Genomic DNA, 22,022 nt, shown 5'->3' with positions numbered 1-22,022 from the left:
CCAATTAAAAAATAAAACCCAACAGCACGTATCTTTCTTACTCTTCTCAATGTGCAGCGGGTGCTGCCGTGGGCCCCACCACCGTCCCAAAGCACTCACAGACGGCCCAGTCCTCGCGCAGCAGTCCCTCCCAGCTGCAGTCAGAGCAGGAGATGTTCACCCCTCCGCATCCAGACTGCAAATGAATCGCACATGCGGGAAGCCGCCGCTGGCTGATCCCGCCCTGGCTTACATTCAGGGCGGGTTGTAAATGTAAAATGTTCTTTGTCTAAAATAAATCACTGCACAAAAATAAATCACTGCATTTGACTCACACAGCCTCAGTCACTTACTTACCTCGTCCACTGTGCTTGTGCCTCTCTGTGACATAAGCTAAACATCTAGCTGGCTAGCTCATCATGTCTCAGTCTAAACTGTACACTCAAAAATACAGAAAGGAGTGGGAATCAAACCCTGAATTCAAAGGCTGGTTGAAGCCGTTTATTGGAGATGATACACAGGCATACTGCCTGTATTGTAAGGCTGATTTCTACGCCAAACTTAGTGATGTAAAAAAACACACTCAAAAACATACTCAAAAGGCAAAGCCTTATAACAGTTCCACCCAAAACAAGCTGCCATTTATGGTTTAAAAAATTTACTCTGCAAAAAAGGCTGAGGCCACCATGGCATTAGCTATCGCTGAACACTGTTCCATGCTGGCATGTGATCACATTGGAGAAGCATGTAGAGCTGTTTCTCAGACTCCACTGCTGCTACCCACTTCAAAATGCACAGGACAAAGTGCACAGAAATGATCAATGGTGTTCTAGCACCATCCTTTCTGAAAAAGTTGGTCGCAGATGTGGGTGACCAGCGTTTCAGCCTCCTCCTCGATGAGTCCACGGATGTAAGTGTTTCTAAGTACCTGGGGGTTGTGATAAGGTACTTTAGTGACACCAAGCAGACAATTGTATCAACATTTCTGGGGCTTGTTGAGTTGGAGGGAGGAGATGCCAAATCTATAGCCCGTGCTGTTGTGGCTTTCCTCGAGAAGTGTTGTCTTAAAAAAAAAAAAAGAGAAACTCCTGGGGATATGGACTGACAATGCCTCTGTTATGACGGGGATTAACAATGGGGTCCATAAAGTGCTGAAGGAGGAGTATGGCCTCAAAGATCTGGTTCTTATTCGCTGTGTGTGCCACTCTCTGCAGCTTGCTGTAAGTCATGCTTCCAATGACACCATCCCCCGTAGTGTGGAGTACTTGGTACGAGAGACTTATAACTGGTTTTCAGTGTCTCCAAAGCGCAGGGAGGCCTACAAGGCCATATATGAGACCATCAACTGTGGGGAGAAACCTTTACAGATAACCAAGGTGTGTGCCACACATTGGCTCTCCATTGCACCCGCGGTTTCACGCATTTTGGACCAGTGGGAGGAGCTTAGGCTGCATTTCGCAGTCACCAAGTCCAGTGAACACTGCTACATGGCTGAGGTTTTATACTCCATGTACAGTGATCCTCAAAACATATTGTATCTGACTTTTTTGAAGTCAGTGCTGGATGAGGTACAGTTGGCCATCAAGGCTTTTGAAGGAGAGCAAGTAGATCCTCTTAAGCTACTTGACAGCTTGGTTAGCCTGATCAAGTCTGTGAGCAGCAGGGTGCTGAATCCACTGGCAAATGTTGATGTACTCAAAGGGCCAATAGATGGATACATCAGTCCCAAACCGTACCTTGGTTACCTTTTTGAGTCAAAGGCAGCTGAGCTCCAGCTTGCGCCTGAGGATGAAAACAATGTCCGAAAGCGGTGTGTAGCCTTCACCATCTCCCTCACTAATGAGTTGAGGGTGAGACTGCCGGACAACATCGAAGCATTGCAGTACATGTCAGGTTTCAATGTGGAGGAAACTCTAAAGCACAATAAGAGCCCTGGAGAAATAGAAAAAATAGCCAAGCTCCTTGGCTACTCCCCTGCAGAGATAGACAAGATTGTCCAGCAATGGCGTGCCATCCATCTTAGTAAATGGAATGAGACAAAAAACACACTGAGCTTCTGGAGTGAGATTTGGAAGTTCAGGGATGCAGCTGATATCAACCCGTTTCAAGAACTTGCCATGGCTGCTGTGTCTGTGTTGTCCTTGCCACACTCGAATGCTGAAGTCGAGAGAGTATTCAGCCAGATGAGTGTGGTAAAAAGCAAATTTAGAAATCGGATGTCCTTGCAAACCCTTAACTCCATCCTATACATTCAATATGGACTGAAGCTGTCTGGTGAGGCTTGCTATGAGCACCAGCTGCCTGATAATGTTTTGCAGCTTTTTGGCACATCAGCTGCTTACTCATTTAAGTCAGCTCCCTCAGTTGCTGAACCTGCCATAGAGAGCCTTGACCAAAATGACGATGACCCACTCTTTCTGTGAGCACAGCCTGTGTGTGTGTGGAGGGGGGGTCTGGAAAAAAAACACAATTAACCTGAATTAGGGCCAGACTAGTGTTAAGTTGTGTCATTTCAAATCTGGTATTAGGAACAAAAGAGGTCAATACACGTCTTCTAAAATAGACTAGTATTTTAATTAATGCAAAACACTTCAATGGTAAATATGATGTTCGTATATACGGGTCCACCGAAATACCACGCAGGGCACTCAGAGAACTGATCCATTTTTCTAAGTTCTTCTCCAAATACTCTGACAGAGATAGTTCCCGCTCCCTGCTGTTCAATCAGAGTACAGACTGAGCGTGGTTTAGACTTACTCAGCCTATCGTTGGCGCACAGGCTGGTTCCAGCCCCTTGGCGCTTCACTGTTGCCAGGTGTTTAGTTGTTTTGCAACTTCAGACATAGTCTGTTCCTCTCCACTGTAGCAGAACACATGTCCTTGAGCGCGGTTTAACAAAGAGGCAGTGTGTATGTGTCTGTGAGAATCTCAAGTCTGTCTCACCCTACTCCCTAACATTCCTCACATGAATCACAGCTTGTTATGTTAAACAATTTATATCAGTACAGTACAAACCTATTATGTTTAATCATTAATGCATTCTTTCTAAGCTAGGCATCACATCTAGTTATAAGAAAATAGATTCTCACACTAGTTACCATAATTTTCTCACATTGCCATTGACAGTTTTTTCTATTGTCTCTTTTTGGTCCATTTCGATTGTTAATGTAGATTGTATACAAAAAAAAAATCATGTTTTACTGTGACTTGTTGTAGGCTCCTAAGTGGACCATAAGGTTAAAAACCAAACCAAACTAAAAAATAAATAATAATAATAATAATAATAATAATAAAAAGTAACTCCACCAGAGTGTCTCTTTTGGGTCACTTTTGCCGGTCCCAAGCACGGATAAAGGAGGAGGGTTGGAATTGTGACATAAAAAAAAAACAAGAATCGACAGAAGAAAGCTCATTTGTAGATCTAAACATATTTAGGGTGTTTTTTACTCACTTTTTGTCTCTCCCACAACATTATTCCTTCTCTCCTACAGCATCCATCACAATTACATGCACATGGCCAATGATGCAAATTAGGCGATGACGTCATTTAGCGACTTCTAGCGACTTTTAGGACAGCCCTATTTTCTTCTGTGGAGTTCGAACTGTAATTTTTGAATTTGGGCACCACAAATGAGTGTGTAAACGATGTGTGGTTGAACTCATAACTGGAGAAACAAAGAAGTGAGAAGCTGTTCAGAAAATACCTCAAATAAGTTAACGCAAAACTGAGTAGCTAATTTATTTATCTTAATAACTAGAATCACGAAAGTTAGCTAATAGGCCAGCAGCCAATAGGGCTAGCTAGCTAGGCTTGATAGGGGGGTAAAAGCTAACTGGTAGCCTAGCTAGCTAACAAATAACAAAATTGGCTTCCCTTCAGGCTAAAAATGTTTACCCCCTATCAAGCCTCAAGGTGACAGCTAACGTTTTAAAAAGTTTAGGCGTATTTTGTATTACTGGTTAGTATAAGCTAGCTAACTAACTTGGCTAGCTAGCTAGCTTGTTCCAGATAGTTTTCTCGTCATGAATGAAACAGGTAGAGTAGCTACCTTGTGGTATGGTTACGTGAAATTATTCATGATTTATGCATTGACAGTTTGGAGTGGATCACAGACCAACACTACCACTATGTTGGGTCTGGACTGCGAGGGACCACCGCTGAAGTGACGACCCAATCTGCATCCATCGACCATAACAAACAGGGCAGGCAGGGGTATTGAGGGTGTGCAACTTTTATTTTCTGTTAAATATACTGAACAAAAATATTAACGCAACGTGTAAAGTGTTGGTCCCATGTTTCATGAGCTGAAATAAAAGATCCCAGAAACTTTCCATACGGACAAAAAGCTTATTTCTCTCAAATGTTGTGCACAAATTTGTTTACATCCCTGTTAGTGAGCATTTCTCCTTTGCCAAGATAATCCATCCACCTGACAGCTGTGGCATATCAAGAAGCTAATTAAACAGCATGATCATTACACAGGTGCACCTTGTGCTGGGGACAATAAAAGGCCACTCTAAAATGTGCAGTTTTGTCACACAACACAATGCCACAGATGTCTCAAGTTTTGAGGGAGTGTGCAATTGGCATGCTGACCGCAGGAATGTCCACCAGAGCTGTTGCCAGAAAATTTAATGTTAATTTATCTACCATAAGCCGCCTCCAACGTTGTTTTAGAGAATTTGGCAGTACGTCCAACCGGCCTCACAACCGCAGACCACGTGTAGCCACGGTAGCCCAGGACCTCGACATCTGGCTTCTTCACCTGTGGGATCATCTGAGACCAGCCACCCGGACAGCTGATGAAACGGAGGAGTATTTCTGTCTGTAATAAAGCCCTTTCGTGGGGAAAAACTCATTCTGATTGGCTGGGCCTGGATTCCCAGTGGGTGGGCCTTGCTCCCAAGTGGGTGGGCCTATGCCCTCCCAGGCCCACCCATGGCTACGCCCCTGCCCAGTCATGTGAAATCCCTAGATTAGGTAGGGCCTAATTAATTAATTTCCATTGACTGATTTCCTTAGATGAACTGTAACTCAGTAAAATCGTTTAAATTGTTGCATGTTTCGTTTATATTTTTGTTCAATATAAATAAAATAAATGTTTACCAAAGATTGGCCTACCTTTGAATCTTTAACCTCATAAGGGTTTAACCCTTTTTTTCCAATTTCGCCTAAAATGACATACCCAAATCTAACTGCCTGTAGCTCAGGACCTGAAGCAAGGATATGCATATTCTTGATACCATTTGAAAGGAAACACTTCGAAGTTTGTGGAAATGTAAAATTAATGTAGGAGAATATAACACATTAGATCTGGTAAAAGATAATACAAACAAAAAAACATGCATTTTGTTTTTATTTATATTTTTCGTCATATTTTAAATGCAAGAGAAAGGCCACAATATAATATTGCAGTTTAGGCGCAATTTAGATTTTGGCCACTAGATGGCAGCAGTGTGTGTGCAAAGTTTCAGATTGATCCAGTGAAGCATTGCAATACTGGACTATTTTGTATCAAGTCCGCCCAAATGTGCCGAATTGGTCAATTGATACATTTTCAAGTACATAACTATAGAGAACATACAAAAATGATATGGTAATACAAAATGTAAGTTTACACACTCCCAGGAATGTCATACATGATGGATCATTAGCTTATACACTAACACACATCTAGATGGCCGGGCAGGGTGGGTGTGGAGCCAGAGACAGCAGGGGTTCAAACTGTAGAACCCAGTTCCTACATTTGAATATAAAAATTGATTTTATCAAACAAAACTATGCTACATTTTATCTCTGGGACCCTTAGGATGACAAATCAGAGCAAGATTACTGAATGTAAGTACATTATTTACCTTCAGAGGTGAAAACCAGTTGCCGTGATAAGTTTTTTGTTGTTGTGCACTCTCCTCAAACAATAGCATGGTCTTTTTTCACTGTAATAGGTACTGTAAATTGGGCAGTGCAGTTAGATTAACAATAATTTAAGACATGTCTATGTCCTGGAAAGTTTGCTGTTACTTACATCAGTCATGCTAATCACATTAGCGCACTTTAGCTCAACCATCCCATGTAATGGACACCGATCCCGTAGAGGTTAAAGAAAACGTGTTGTGATTGGTGTTGTGATGACGATGTTTGCCTTTGCGTGCCTTGTAGCCTACTACTGAATATCGTGCAAATGTATGCTCAGATATGTCACCTTCATATGAAGAAGTGCAAAGATTTTCGGTGCCTGAATAGGTAAAATAATTTGTGCGCTGGACATTGATCATGAGTCGGATCTGATATACGAGGATGAATGGTCCTGTGTAGCTCAGTTGGTAGAGCATGGTGCTTGCAACGCCAGGGTTTTGGGTTCGATTCCCACGGGGGGCCAGTATGGAAAAAATGTATGCAGTCGCTCTGGATAAGAGCGTCTGCTAAATGACAAAAAAAATATATATATGAATATTACATATCATGTAAGGATATCTATTGAAATTATGCATTTTTACACATATGGAATCATGTAGTAACTAAAAAAGTGTTAAACAAATCAAAATATATTTTTTATTTTAGATTCTTCAAAGTAGCCACCCTTTGCCTTGATGAAAGCTTCGCACACTCTTGGCATTCTCTCAACCAGCTTCACCTGGAATGTTTTTCCAACATTCTTGAAGGATTTCCTACATATGCTGAGCACTTGTTGGCTGCTTTTCCTTCACTCTGCGGTCCAACTCATCCCAAACCATCTCAATTGGGTTGAGGTCGGGTGATTGTGAAGGCCAGGTCATCTGATACAGCACTCCATCACTCTCCTTCTTGGTCAAATAGCCCTTACACAGCCTGGAGGTGTGTTGGGTCATTGTCCTGTTGAAAAAAAAATGATAGTCCCACTAAGCGCAAACCAGATGGGATGGCGTATCGCTGCAGAATGCTGTGGTAGCCATGCTGGTTAAGTGTGCCTTGAATTCAAAATAAATCACAGACAGTGTCACCAGCAAAGCACCCCCACACCATCACACCTCCTCCGTGCTTTACGGTGGGAACCACACATGCGGAGATCATCCACTCACCTACTCCGCATCTCACAAAGACACGGCGGTTGGAACCAAAAATCTCAAATTTGGACTCATCAGACCAAAGGACAGATTTCCACTGGTCTAAGGTCCATTGCTCGTGTTTCTTGGCCCAAGCAAGTCTCTTCTTATTGGTGGACTATAGTAGTGGTTTCTTTGCAGCAATTCGACCATGAAGGCCTGATTCATGCAGTCTCCTCTGAACAGTTTATGTTGAGATGTGTCTGTTACTTGAACTCTGTGAAGCATTTATTTGGTCTGCAATTTCTGAGGCTGGTAACTCTAATGAACTTATCCTCTGCAGCATAGGTAACTCTGGGTCTTCCTTTCCTGTGGCGGTCCTCATGAGAGCCAGTTTCATCATAGCGCTTGATGGTTTTTGCGACTGCACTTGAAGAAACGTTAAAAGTTCTTGAAATGTTCCAGATTGTCTGACCTTCATGTTTTAAAGTAATGATGGACTGTCATTTCTCTTTGCTTATTTGAGCTGTTCTTGCCATAATATGGACTTGGTCTTTACCAAATAGGGCTATCTTCTGGATACCACCCCTACCTTGTCAAAACAGAACTGATAGGCTCAAATGCATTAAGAAGGAAATAAATTCCACAAATTAACTTTTAACAAGGCACCCCTGTTAATTGAACTGCATTCCATGTGACTACCTCATGAAGCTGTTTGAGAGAATGCCAAGTGTGCAAAGCTGTCATCAAGGCAAAGGGTGGCTACTTTGAAGAATCTCAAATATAAAATATATTTTGATTTGTTTAACACTTTTTTGGTAACTACATGATTCCATATGTTATTTCATAGTTTTGAGGTCTTCACTATTATTCTACAATATAGAAAATAGTAAAAATAAAGAAAAACCATGGAATGAGTAGGTGTGTCCAAACTTTTGACTGGTAGTGTAGGTAAAGTTATACTGATATTGAGCCGTTTCTCCCAGTTATGGCGGTAACTAAATACACTCACTCATGATTCATCCTGGTTGAAAGGCAGAACAGGGCTTCCTTAGAACACACAGGGGTATTCCACATAACTTCCTGCTCACAACTGGGAAATGAAGGTTGAGCAACAAGTCCAGGCACTGAGCTATGTACTCATGTAATTCATTGTGATTAGATATCATCTCTGCAAAAATATTTTGACTGAGAGAACCTTTGAACTTAACAGGGAAAGGCAGCAGTGTTGTACACACACACACACTGACAAACACAGATGCACAAACACAGGCAAAAGAGAGTTGACCAGGACCATGGTGTACAAAACTCAATTATTTTATTAAATTTCTATTTCATGTAATCTGTATATATAAAAATTCTAAAGCCATTGGCCCGAGACTAGAACAGACAGTGAGGCTGGCGTGTGTTTCTCATCACATTTACATTAGTCTTCATTATTCACCAGCGGCCAGAATAGTACAAACAGACCAAATAAACACATACAGAAGAGTAGAGGAAACGACTGCAAAATGCAATGTTGTGGAGACGGTCCATCAGACTAGATAGAAGAAGACTGGAGGTCCTTGGGAGACGGAATAAATAACAGAGGAAGCTGCTTTGCTCACAGTCGATTGCCCAATACCGTCCGACCCCGTGCTCCACTAAGCCGTGATTGGACACGGGGATCCGAGGGGGCTGCAGGGGGAGTTGCGTAGAGGGGGTGTTGGACCAGTGATACTGTGGAAACATAAGTGCACACCATGTGGTGTGTGGATGTGTGTGTGTGCATATTTTCCTGTGAGAAGAGCTTTGTGTGTGTATATGCATTTCCCTGTTTGAATGTATATGTGTGTGTATGTGCATATTTGTGTTATACGACCTTCTGCAGACCATGTTCTTCAGTCGCTGGTAAACACTCATATCAACCATATGCAAGGACAATTCTCAATCATGATGCCGGGAATACATTTTTTTCTTAATACCCTTTTTGTTTCAATTCTCTTAAATACATATTTTACATCTCAGATTAAATACCACTGTGTGTGCCAACAATGTGTGTGTGTGTTGGAGAGAGGGTGTTGCATGTGCTTTCCAATAGGTACTACTGGCATATTCTCCTATGTGCTGGGTGCTAGGCTCTCCAAGGCCACAGATCTGAAACCAATACCCTATCAATACGAGGGGTTGGCCAGCAAAGACGTGTGGGTTTGTGTGTCTGTCTATGTGTGTGTTCGGCATATCTGCGGGAGTGTGCAGCCTGTGTGTGCATCCTGTGCATGTGGGTGCGTGTGCTCAGTCGCTGTCGCTGGTGTCGCTACTGGGGTCTCCCTGGACCTTGTTGCGGTGCTGCATGGCACGGTGGTAGGCCACCTGCACTGACTTGCGGATGTTGGACTTCCTTCCCTCCAGCATTTTCTCCTTGTCCAGCTCCCGGTCCACCCCCAGAGGAACCAGCTTAGAACGCGGCAGCCACTGCCTACAGACAGACAGACATACAGACAGAGACACAGGGTTAGAAACAAACACAGAGACACAGGGTTAGAAACACACACAGAGACACAGGGTCAGAAACACACACAGAAACACAGGGTCAGAAACACACACAGAGACACAGGGTCAGAAACACACACAGAGACACAGGGTCAGAAACACACACAGAGACACAGGGTCAGAAACACAGGGTTAGAAACACACACAGAGACACAGGGTTAGAAACACATACAGAGACACAGGGTCAGAAACACACACAGAGACACAGGGTCAGAAACACACACAGAGACACAGGGTCAGAAACACACACAGAGACACAGGGTCAGAAACACACACAGAGACACAGGGTCAGAAACACAGGGTCAGAAACACAGGGTTAGAAACACACACAGAGACACAGGGTTAGAAACACACACAGAGACACAGGGTCACAAACACACACAGAAACACAGGGTCAGAAACACACACAGAGACACAGGGTCAGAAACACACACAGAGACACAGGGTCAGAAACACACACAGAGACACAGGGTCAGAAACACAGGGTTAGAAACACACACAGAGACACAGGGTTAGAAACACAGGGTCAGAAACACACACAGAGACACAGGGTCAGAAACACACACAGAGACACAGGGTCAGAAACACAGGGTCAGAAACACACACAGAGACACAGGGTCAGAAACACACACAGAGACACAGGGTCAGAAACACACACAGAGACACAGGGTCAGAAACACAGGGTCAGAAACACAGGGTCAGAAACACACACAGAGACACAGGGTCAGAAACACAGGGTCAGAAACACACACAGAGACACAAGGTCAGAAATACACACAGAGACACAGGGTCAGAAACACACACAGAGACACAGGGTCAGAAACACACACAGAGACACAGGGTCAGAAACACAGGGTCAGAAACACAGGGTCAGAAACACACACAGAGACACAGGGTCAGAAATACACACAGAGACACAGGGTCAGAAATACACACAGAGACACAGGGTCAGAAACACACACAGAGACACAGGGTCAGAAACACACACAGAGACACAGGGTCAGAAACACACACAGAGACACGGTTTTAAAAAACACAGGGACATACAGGGTTAGATCCACTTTCTCACACAGGTCATTATTATCCACCCACATCCACAGTGCAGCAGCAACTGTTGTGAGTTGTATCGTGTGTTGTGACCTAAAACAAAGTGTATTTTCTCTCTCTTTGTTCTCTTTCAGAGCGTCCTCTTCAATCACTCCTGACCCACTTCTGCTAGCGAGCGATGGCTTTTCTTTTCTTTCTTGCATTTCTATGTAAATAACAGTTTCCTTTGCTATTGTACTACGTGCAGACAGCCTTCTGAACTGATGTAATGCTGCTGAGCTGCACGTTGTTGACTACAGACGGAGGTTTGCTGCTACACTCTGATTCTGGGTTCTCCGCTGCCTCCACTGGGGAGGCCTTCAAATCAACACTTCTCTACCAGAGTGTGAGAGGGATAGAGGTTCACATGGGAGAGAGAAGGGGGAAAATATGAAAATGAGTGGGAACAAAGAGAGAGAGAGAGAGAGAGAGAGAGAGAGAGAGAGAGAGAGAGAGAGAGAGAGAGAGAGAGAGAGAGGAAAGGAGAGAGAGAGGAAAGGAGAGAGAAAGAGAGAGCGAGAGAGAGAGAGAGAGAGAGAGAGGGGGAAGAGAGAGCGAGGAGCAGAGAAAGACAAACACAGAGGACAGAGACAGAGACAGACAGACAGAGTGAGACAGACAGTGTACTGACCAGGTTCTCTTGTTGTCGAAAAAGAGTACCAGGAAGAGGTGTTCCCGGGCCTCTTGGGTCATCTGCTCCCCCAACTTCAGGACGTCCAGGGGGGGCACGGGGATAGGAACCCCTCTGTGGAATACCCCCTCCCTGGGCATCTTAGGATCTATGATCTACAGGGGTGAGGGGGAGGGTTAGAGGGAGGGTACAGGACGGGTAAATACAATAGTTTTAACTTTTATGGTATGGGTTGGTATGAGATACTAGCAACTTGTGGCCGAATGGACATTTCAACCATAGTTTATCCTAATGTGTGTGTGTGTCCATCCATGGCTGGATTACCAGAGCAGGATATGAAGGATAGCCTCTACATTTGGCCCACACCAGGTCCAGAGCGTCAAGGGAAGAGTAGTCATCTGATGGCGTCCTACAACCTGATCGGCCCCGGCCCCACCCTACTGAGAGAAACACACGATACATCAGAATCACACACATACAGTGCCTTCAGAAAGTATTGAGACCCCTTGACTTTTTCCACATTTTGTTACGTTACAGCCTTATTCTAAAATGGACTAAAACAATTATAATCCTCAGAAATCTACACACAATACCCCATTATGACAAAGTGAAAACAGGTTTTTAGACATTTTTGCTAATTTACAAAATAATAATAACTGAAATACCTTATTTACATAAGTATTCAGACCCTTTGCTATGAGACTCAAAATTTAGCTCAGGTGCATCCTGTTTCCATTGATCAATCTTGAGATGTTTCTACAACTTGATTGGAGTCCACCTGTGGTAAATTCAATTGATTTGACATGATTTGGAAAGGCACACACCTGTCTATATAAGTGCATGTCAGAGCAAAAACCAAGCCATGAGGTCGAAGGAATTGTCCGTAGAGTTCTGAGACAGATTTGGGGAAGGTTACCATAAATATTCTGCAGCACTGAAGGTCTCCAAGAACACAGTGGCCTCCATCATTCTTAAATGGAAGACATTTGGAACCACCAAGATTCTTCCTAGAGCTGGGGGGAGAAGGGCCTTGTTCAGGGAGGTGATCAAGAACCCAATGGTCACTCTGACAGAGCTCTAGAGTTCCTCTGTGGAGATGGGAGAACCTTTCAGGCCTTTATGATAGAGTGGCCAGACAGAAAAAGGCACATGACAGCCCGCTTGGAGTTTGCCAAAAGGCACCTAAAGACTCTCAGACCATGAGAAACAAGATTCTCTGGTCTGCTGAAACCAAGATTGAACTATTTGACCTGAATGCCAAGTGTCACTTCTGGAGGAAACCTGGCACCATCCCTATGGTGAAGCATGGTGGTGGCAGCATCATGCTGTGGGGGTGTTCTTCAGCGGCAGGGACTGGGAGACTAGTCAGGATTGAAGAAAAGATGAACGGAGCAAAGTACAGAGAGATCCTCGATGAAAACCTGCTCCAGAGCGCTCAGGACCTCAGACTGGGGCGAAGGTTCACCTTCCAACAGGACAACGACCCTAAGCACACAGCCAAGACAACGCAGGAGTGGCTTCAGGACAAGTCTCTGAATGTCCTTGAGTGGCCCAGCCAGAGCCAGACTTGAACCCGATCAAAAATCTCTGGAGACCTGAAATTAGTTGCGCAGCAACGTTCCCCATCCAAGCTGACAGAGCTTGAGAGGATCTGCAGAGCAGAATGGGAGAAACTTCCTAAATACAGGTGTGCCAAGCTTGTAGCGTCATACCCAAGAAGACTCGAGGCTATAATTGCTGCCAAAGGTGCTTCAATAAAGTAAGAGTAAAGGGTCTGAATACTTATGTAAATGTTATATTTACGTTTTTGTTATTTATAATCAATTAGCAAACATTTCTACAAATCTGTTTTTGCTTTGTCATTATGGGGTATTGTGTGTAGATTGATGAGGGAAAAAAACAATGTAATACATTTTAGAATACGGCTGTAACCTAACAAAATGTGGAAAAAGTCAAGGGGTCTGAATACTTTCAGAAGGCACTGTATATACCTCCTAAACACACACCCTTTGGGAAAAGGAGAGGTAGAGGTGGCGCGATAGATGAGATGGACAAAGACGGAGAAGTGCATGCATGCCTATATGTGTGTGTCGTATGTGTGTCACTCACAGTGTGAGACGCTGCGTGACCCTCCCACAGAGTAGGAGTCGTTCTCTGTCCCTGATGTCTCCTCACTGCTGTCCTCCTGGAAGGCCGAACGAGAGAACGACTGCTTCCCCCGGCCCTGCTTAGACGGAGTGGTACTGAGAGAGAGAGAGACAGAGACACAGAGACAGACACAGAGAGAGACAGAGAGAGACAGAGAGAGAGAGAGAGAGAGAGAGAGAGAGAGAGAGAGACAAAAAGAGAGTCCTTCATTCATCCTAAACCCAATGTGTGCACATAGACAGTGTAGTTGTGTTTGACTATGTGGCTGTGTATAAATACCATTGTGTGTGTCTGTCTGTGTGTGGTTATTATAATGACCTGGTTCTGTCAGAGGCAGCACTACTGCTGCTGCTAGTGGTGGATTCAGAGTCAGAGCTGGATCGAGGGAGGCTCCTCTCGTTTCTGTACACCCGAAAACTCTCCGTCACCGGCTGGTTGGCCCCGCCAAAACCGTTAGTGGGCAGGCCTAGGAGACAGCGTCATAACCGTTAGTTACTAGACTGACCTTAGAGAGTTGTAACCGTTACAGTTACTAGACTGACCTTAGAGAGTCGTAACCATTAAAAGACAATGTTGTTACAGACCTAGTGTGATTGTGTATGTGATTGGTTTGATTGTGTGTGTGTGTGTGTGTGTGTCTTACTCGGGAGGAGGTCGTCGATGTCACTGTCGCTCTCGGAGCTGGAGCTGCTGTGGGGTCTCTTCCTCTGCCGAGGGGGAGACAAGAGGGCCAGCTGAGGGGGACCTATTGGACTGGGGCTCACCCCTGCCCCTCTGTGTCCCGTGTCTCTGTTCTTAGGGGGACGGCCCGGCCTCTTGGGGGGTCCGGCCATTTTGGGGTTCTTCTTGGAGAAAAGGACAGAGGTACGACGTCCCACCTCTGGAGCTAGAGCTGAGGATGATGCACTTAGATCTACAGAGAGAGAGGAGGAGGGAGAAGCAGGGAGACTGAAAATTGTATATCATATATCTAACATAATGAGAGTTGGACATGAACAGTATGGGTAGGCCTATGTGAGATCTATTTGTAAATGAATACTGGAGCATGTACACTGAGTTTAGTTTAGATATCCCCTCAGTCTCACCCTTGCCACTGATCTCCTGACTGCTGCTCTCTTCCCCCTCGTCGTGGCGTCCCGTGGAGGAGGGGTGATGGGGGAGGGATGGTCCCCTGTCCCCCCCGCCACCTGAATCCCTACCCCCCATGCCCGAGCCACCCTCTCTCTGGTGGGCAAGTTTCCTCTTGATGACAGTCATCTCCTTCCTCAGGGCTTTGGCACGCCGCGACTGACCAATGCTGTGCTTCCCCGAGTTGACCTCATCAAAGCGCGCCTGCAGGAAACACAGCTGCTCCTCCAATGGCAGCCGCCGCCTGTTCTCTGGTAAGAGCAGGTCTAAGAAACAGAGAGAAATGTAACACAACTACAGAATCCCACACGGCTATACAGCAACATAATAACTTAAGTGGAAGAGTACAAATGTAGGAAAGGGAGAAAGGGGGAGAGGCGGGAGTAGAACATCTGGTGATAAAACAGGACTCCAAGCCACTCACCCTCCTCATTGGAAGACAGCGGCCTGTCTCCGTCTCGGTCCCTCTCTCGTTCTCGTTCTCGGTCCCTGTCCCTCTCTCTCTCCCTCTCTCGGTCTCTCTCTCTGTCACGCTGGCTGTCCGGGCTGGGCTCTCGAGGGAGGTGCATACCTGTGTCATAGTCCAAGCCGATTCGCTCGGCCTGTCTGCGAGCGGTCCTGATCACGGCCCCACCCATCTCCCGGAGGCGCAGAGCAGCACGGTAGAACACTGTGTCCTTGGCGTTGTATTTGAGGCAATTGTTGACGATGAGGCCGAAGTCTGCCTCAAAGGATTCGAAGCTGAGGTAGCAGTGAGCCTCTAGTAGGTTCCACATGGTCTGGAAGTCCATTGGCCTCTCGATGTGGTCCAGGTAGTCTGGCACCTGAGGAGAGAGAGAGGTTAGGGGTTAAACCCCACCAGCCACAGTGTGTGTGAGATAACACAAAGGGGTGTCAGAGTTTTCCCCCCAAAAAAGTGTGTGTGTTACCTCAGCCAGGGGGACAGGCTCAGTGAAGAAGTTGCTGGTGTCTCTGTCCTGGAGCTGTTCCAGTGTGTTCCTCAGCAGGACCAAGAAGGGAGTCAGCTGCATCTCTAGCGCCATCTGCTGCACCTTGATCTGAACACACACACAGATCAACATCAGAACAGACTCTAAGCACACCTGCTCACTGTGCAAACTGCAAGATGTCAAGTGTGTGTTTGTGTGTCAATATTCAAAGATATGCTTGAAGTATGGATGTGAGTAGTGTGTGTGTGTCTCACCGTCTCCCTTTTGAGCTTCTCTCTCTTGCGGATGAGCTCCACCAGTAGTCTGGCTCTCTCCAGGTCATGTCTCAGTCTCTGCCATGCCTTCAGCTGCTCCTTCAGAGCCAAGTTATTCTCCTCACTGTCCTTCTGGGGCCCCAACACACACACATGTTAGATTGGCAATGTAACACACACAAATACACACACACACACAAAATAAATGCACACAAAGACACAAACTGGTTAGTTTGGTAGTGTTACACACCAGTAAGCCTACACAGTTCATCAGGATGCAGCACCACACCCACTACATCACAGCAGAATCAAACAAAGCAATCGCCTGAGACAATGCAACCCTATCATTTACATAAACAGAGCACACACTCCCTCTTTCCTTCTCTCTCTGAAAAGCCGGCACACTTCAGTCCAAACACATGCAGAGCTTCCAGTAGTATTCTCCCTACCGCTGTGATAACAACACCAGACAGAGCCTGTGTGGTGGTTACCGTGGGAACCTGTGACTGTGGCGCCTGCGGCTGTAGCTGCTCCGTGTTGCGCTGTGACTGCAGGTGGGTCTGGAGCCGGCGCAGCAGAGGGACGCCATTCCGGCTCTGCCTCTTCAGGGTCCAGTAACTGTGCAGTCGCTGCATAAACTGGCTCTTCCTGGGCACTGTCAGGTTACTGGTGATCTTACTGAGCCTGGGGAGGAACACACAGGGGAGATGGTAGGACTGACGAGACTGGGAGAGTATGTGAAGTCTGAATCTGTATGCCTTTGTGTCTGCAGTGAGTATGAGTATGTGTGTGTGTGTGTGTGTGTGTGTGTGTGTGTATGAGAGAGAGAGTGAGTGAGTGTGTACCTGTGTGGGGGTATACAGGGCACAGACACCACGGGCGCGGCGTTCCTCTTCTCAGCCAGTATCTTCCTAGCTCTCTTCATCTTCAGTCTGGACTTGGCCTTGGCCCTCTTGGCCCGCTCTGAGCTCCAGCCCTTGGTGTCGTCATCGTGACCTATACTGGGCTCATCGTCTTCCTCCAGCTCGCCTTCACTGTGGGAGGAGCCCATGCTAGTCCCTCCCACCCCCCCGAGGGGGCGTGCTAAGCCGGGCGGGGTGTGGATGTCGCAGTAGGCGGTCTTGCGGACGCTGAATGAGGTGCCGTTGGCGCCGGTCTCCCTGACGGGCTCCATCTTCATGTAGAGGCCGGCCTGCTGGGCACAGGTGACGTGGAAGGCTGTGTAGCAGTTGGCCTTGTGGCACTGGATGCAGGCCCCTGAGCCGCGCTGCTTGCAGATGTAGCAGGTGAGCTTCCAGCGCGCCGGGGGGATGTGCTCGATGCTGTCGATGGGCTCCAGGAAGACTGTGTTGGCAAAACACACCTGGGGAGAGAGAAGGAGAGGGAGAAAGGGGTGAGGAGATCAGCCACATTCAGTACAACAGGACTGTCAACAGGACAGACTAGATACAGACATGCACAGCATCAAAACTTTGTTGATACATACAAGCACAGCATGCACACACTCTCCTACCCTCACACACTCCTACCCTCACACACACACACACTCCTACCGTTGCACACACTCCTACCCTCACACACACTCTTACCTCGGGGATCCAGAGTGCACACACCACGTGGGCCCAGCGTGCGTCGTCCGTCTGTTTAAAGGCCCCACCCTTGTTGGGGCAGAGGGCACAGTCGACGGCGCGGCTGGGGGACTGGAGGCAGCGGCGACACAGCCACTGGCCCTCAGGGATGTAGGGCACGCCGTAACACTCCTGGTGCACGGCCAGGTTACACATGTCACAGAACAGGATCACGTTGCTGTTCTGACACTCGCCGTCGTTACAGATGCAGCAGACGGCGTCCTCGTCGATCAGGGCGCTGGGGTCCGTCTGGAAGAGGAGGGGAAAGTGGGAGAAGAAAATGGACCAGAGGGTAAGTAAGGGGATAACTATTTAGGGGAACAGACTCACACAGCTAATGCCGTTTTACATCCTACTGCTCACTCAGTACAGTACACTACACACCCAACAGAAGGTGACAGATAAAGCAAGTCAACATCACATGTCTGGAAAGCTGGACTGACACAAAAGCTGTCACAGAGAGAGCGAGACAGAGAGAGATAGACAGAGAGAGAGAGAGAGAGAGAGAGAGAGAGAGAGAGAGAGAGAGAGAGAGAGAGAGAGAGAGAGAGAATCTAGTGTGTCACCTTGTTGTGGCTCTCGAAGTAGGACTCCTTCTCCAGCCGGTCCATGAGGTACTCAAACACTTCCTGGGGGATGGGCGTCACCCCGTCACTACGCCGCTTGTCATTCATGATGTCCAGCCAGATATAGTCCTCCTCATCAATGTCATACTCCACCTCCTCATCCAGCTCCTCCACTGACTTATCTATGTACCTGAGGGAGAGGAAAGTGTGGGGGGAGAGAGAGAGCAGAGAAGAATGGAGTGAGAGAGTATGGAAATTGAGACCTCCAATACCACCAGCTGAGGCAGGGTACTGTGACTGACTATAATATGATAATATATGCCATTTAGCAGATGCTTTTATCCAAAGCGACTTACAGTCATGAGTGCATACATTGTTTAAGTATGGGTGGTCCCGGGAATCGAACCCACTATCCTGGTGTTGCAAGAGCCATGCTCTACCAACTAAGCTACAGAGGACTAACTGACTGACTGACCTGTAGTAGGATGAGTGTTGTGTGGTACTGTGACTGACCTGTGATAGGATGAGTGTCGTGGGGCACTGTGACTGACCTGTAGTAGGATGAGTGTCATGTGGTACTGTGACTGACCTGTAGTAGGATGAGTGTCGTGTGGTACTGTGACTGACCTGTAATAGGATGAGTGCCGTGTGGTACTGTGACTGACCTGTAATAGGATGAGTGTCGTGTGGTACTGTGACTGACCTGTAATAGGATGAGTGTCGTGTGGTACTGTGACTGACCTGTAATAGGATGAGTGTCGTGTGGTACTGTGACTGACCTGTAGTAGGATGTGTGTCGTGTGGTACTGTAACTGACCTGTAATAGGATGAGTGTCGTGTGGTACTGTGACTGACCTGTAATAGGATGAGTGCCGTGTGGTACTGTGACTGACCTGTAATAGGATGAGTGTCGTGTGGTACTGTGACTGACCTGTAATGGGATGAGTGTCGTGTGGTACTGTGACTGACCTGTAATAGGATGAGTGTCATGTGGTACTGTGACTGACCTGTAATAGGATGAGTGTCGTGTGGTACTGTGACTGACCTGTAGTAGGATGTGTGTCGTGTGGGAGCGTCGGGCCTCTCCTGGTCAAGCTCTCTGTACACCACCTCAGGCAGTTTGACCGCCGGGCCAGAGGAAGTGCTGTGGTGGTGCGACGATCCCTCCTTCTTTTTCTCTTTACTCTTGTGCTTCCCAGACTTGGGTGTGGCCTTACCCCCGTTAGCAGCAGGGGTATCTGGCCTGTCCTTGCCGTTGCCCCCCACCTCACTCCCTCCTCCCCCGCTGTCACCCCCATTACACGCCCCTCCCCCACTTCCGCCCGAGGACGGAGGGTCCTCTGCCCCGCTGTCGTCCTCCGACACGACGTCAATGTTCTCAAAGATGCTGATGCGGTGGATGCGTCCATGGATCTCCAGCTCCACCATGCGCTGGGCCTGGGCATATGTCATTGTCTCTCTGCCTGGGGAGTGGGAGTGCTCTGACTGGTTAGGACTCCCAGGGGTGTTCCCTCCCTGCCCTGGCCCACATCCCTTTCCCACCCCTCCCTCCCCGTCCCCGGTCCCCACCAGGGACACCCGAGGGGGGCGCCCCTTCCTCTTCTTCTGGGGCATGCCCTGTGCGGGCATGGGGTTGTCATGGTCGTAGTGGTAGAGGTGGTACTCGATGCCGCTGTAGCTCTTGTAGACCTTGCGACAGGTCTCCACGGGGCACTCGTAAGGGGGCTTGGTGGCTCGGAGGTTGTGGCAGAAAGTCTTCACGTCAAAGTCCAGCCCCATTGTGCCGATGGCCACTGCTGGGACAGGAGCTGTTCAAGCTTACATCTGAGACACAGAGGGGGGGAGGGTGTAAATTTGCACTAAATAAATGTTGGCATCTCTCACTCCAACATTAATTGAAACACAGACATGCCAGTGGGTATTATGTCAATATAGTAGTCAGTCTATGTTGAAAACAACAAAGTTGTGTCCATTGCCTTTAGCCCTTTGGAATCCTAAAAGCTATTCCATGTTGTCTTGCTGATTTCAAGGAAACAAAACCCTGCAAACAGCAGGCACGTGGCTGGATAGCTGTCAACTTTACCATGGCAACGACAGCTGCATCTGACCATTTTTCTTGCTAGCTAAATCAATGCAAATTATATTTTACTTGCAACATTGCTCATCATACTGCTTACTTACCGTTACAAGTAACAATGTTTTCGAATAAAATATTGATTAAAATCTTAAACTGAAGACACAAAAAGCTAGCTAGATAGTTAGTAACCGGATCGATTTGACAGCCGAGATAATTTACACGTTTGGAATGTTGGATTACAGATAACGGATAAATTCAAGGTTGATTCGACCAGATGCGTTATATAAATAAAAAAACAGACTTCTAAACACCTGCCCATAGCCTCCACTCTCACTGAAAAAACATATTTACCAGAAGTACCAGATAAAACTCTGGCAAGCTAATCAACGTATAAGATAATAAATCATATGAATGACTCTAGATCGATCGAATGTTTAGCCCCTGTATTCATTTGGATAGCGTAATATCATGTTGTTCTATTCACGTGCTCAAAGATCCAAGGAAATATGTAGCAACTAGCTTGCAAGTGCAACCAGATAGCCATATCCACTAGATTGCAACCATTGTTGCTAGTTTGCAGCAAAATGATACATGTGTATCTATAGAAGCCTGAGTAACATTGTAACCATTCTTACGGGTGACAACAACCCGAGGTGATACAATGTAACAGCTCAAATGATGTATCAGCTTGATACAATGTTTCCCTCCACATGGTTTAGACCTCACCCTGATCAACCAAGCCACTACAAAATAACACCCTGTGTTACCTGATCGCAACCTATTAATGTAACTAAAGCAAAACCATTTCCTTAGTCAACAATGTCGTTCTAGGGGAATTACATTTACTTACAGGGAAAGATAAATATATCATACTTATGATAATGTAGAACTCAGAATCCTGGGTCTTCTTGTGTCGCTAGCGACATAGGATAAGAAACGATTCGAAAAGCAAATTGTAACATAAATCAAAGCACAAATACATTGCAATTAAAACAATTAATAAAACACCTTACAAATGTTAACCTATTTCTCTCTAGACACCACGAATACATAGCCAATGTAGCTCTGAATTAATAAACACTTACTGCTCAGGGCTCCTCAAGCTTGCGTTCTGCAAAATCTCTCACTACAGCTCAGTAAATGGGACGATTGCAGATCGATTTATTAATTATATAAAACCCTATCTAATCACAAGAAATGTGGGGTCAATGGTTTACACAACAACACAATATCCTAGTAATTTCATTGTGATGGGAATAATTCAGGAACTCCAGCGAACAAAAGGTGCAGCCACTGCTGTACGCCACAGGCGCGTGTGGGCACTTTCGTCAAATAGAGAAGGATTTGTTCTATGGTGTATTTGTCGAAATAAGGCTCTAATTTCGATGTGTACCATTCTTTGGTGTTTGAGGAAGGTGTAATTCTGAAGTCAATGGACGCCTAGTGAAGTGGCGTCACATTTTCACCGTTAAATGTAATTTGGTTCCTTTTGTTGTTATTTGTCTGTGTGGCGAATCTAACTATCAGTTTCACATCTTTTAATATACATCTGGATAAATATGCACTATAAAGAATGTCCAAAGACGAAAAACATACGGATAAAATAGGCTGCATTACATTTTATGAAAACGTCTAAGATCATTATGTTTTTTTATTTTTGTAATTTGCGAATCTGCCAATATGGAAACGTGAATCATGTATGGAGGGTTTGCGCCATAAATTTGAATATGAAAACGTGCCGGGTAGGTTTGAAATTGATTATTTGATCATTATAGCCTGTCAAATGAATAAAATAAAAAAATATATAGTTATACAGTCAAATGTAGATTTTAATTGTTCACTATAGGCTATGTCTGTTTGTTATAGGCCTAATGCCAATAATCTATTGTGATTACGGTAATTTGACATTTATACAGTAGTAATGTAGGCCAAATGTAATTTTATCATGGTGCTAATACAAAAAACATGTCATACAATCAAAAAGTGGAGGTGGACTGAATTTTCATTGGAGGTCAATTTG

At 45.9% G+C, this 22,022-nt stretch overlaps 1 protein-coding gene across 1 annotated transcript; it reads right to left on the bottom strand.

Moving 5' to 3' along the window:
- Nucleotides 1-9,229: 9,229 nt before the first annotated feature.
- On the bottom strand, nucleotides 9,230-21,276 carry LOC311121400 (peregrin-like). The gene is made up of 16 exons (XM_084195897.1): nucleotides 21,088-21,276; nucleotides 18,971-19,749; nucleotides 17,926-18,115; nucleotides 17,321-17,608; nucleotides 16,577-17,094; nucleotides 16,181-16,415; nucleotides 15,732-15,863; nucleotides 15,457-15,585; nucleotides 14,952-15,351; nucleotides 14,485-14,793; nucleotides 14,043-14,312; nucleotides 13,718-13,865; nucleotides 13,361-13,494; nucleotides 11,576-11,688; nucleotides 11,252-11,406; nucleotides 9,230-9,460 (listed from the first exon to the last, which is right to left on the bottom strand). Exons 2-16 carry the CDS (start codon nucleotides 19,702-19,704, stop codon nucleotides 9,277-9,279), a joined length of 3,939 nt encoding a protein of 1,312 aa, XP_084052023.1. The 5' UTR covers nucleotides 19,705-19,749; nucleotides 21,088-21,276; the 3' UTR covers nucleotides 9,230-9,276.
- Between the last annotated feature and the right edge of the window lie 746 nt (nucleotides 21,277-22,022).

This window comes from Coregonus lavaretus, assembly GCF_964263955.1.
Source record: "Coregonus lavaretus genome assembly, contig: HAP1_SCAFFOLD_3073, whole genome shotgun sequence".
Classification (NCBI taxonomy): Eukaryota; Metazoa; Chordata; class Actinopteri; order Salmoniformes; family Salmonidae; genus Coregonus; species Coregonus lavaretus.
The sequence above is the reverse complement of the archived record's forward strand: the minus strand, read 5'-3'. Positions and strand labels throughout refer to the sequence as shown.

What these genes read in the sequence shown, in the direction of transcription:
- LOC311121400 (XM_084195897.1), bottom strand. Translation starts at nt 19,704, where the DNA reads ATGGGGCTGGACTTTGACGTGAAGACTTTCTGCCACAACCTCCGAGCC. An exon ending in AGCCTGTCCCCCTGGCTGAG is followed by an intron (nt 15,352 to 15,456) that starts GTAACACACACA and finishes CTCTCTCCTCAG; the next exon opens with GTGCCAGACTACCTGGACCA. An exon ending in GCTGCCTCTGACAGAACCAG is followed by an intron (nt 13,495 to 13,717) that starts GTCATTATAATA and finishes TCTCTCTCTCAG; the next exon opens with TACCACTCCGTCTAAGCAGG.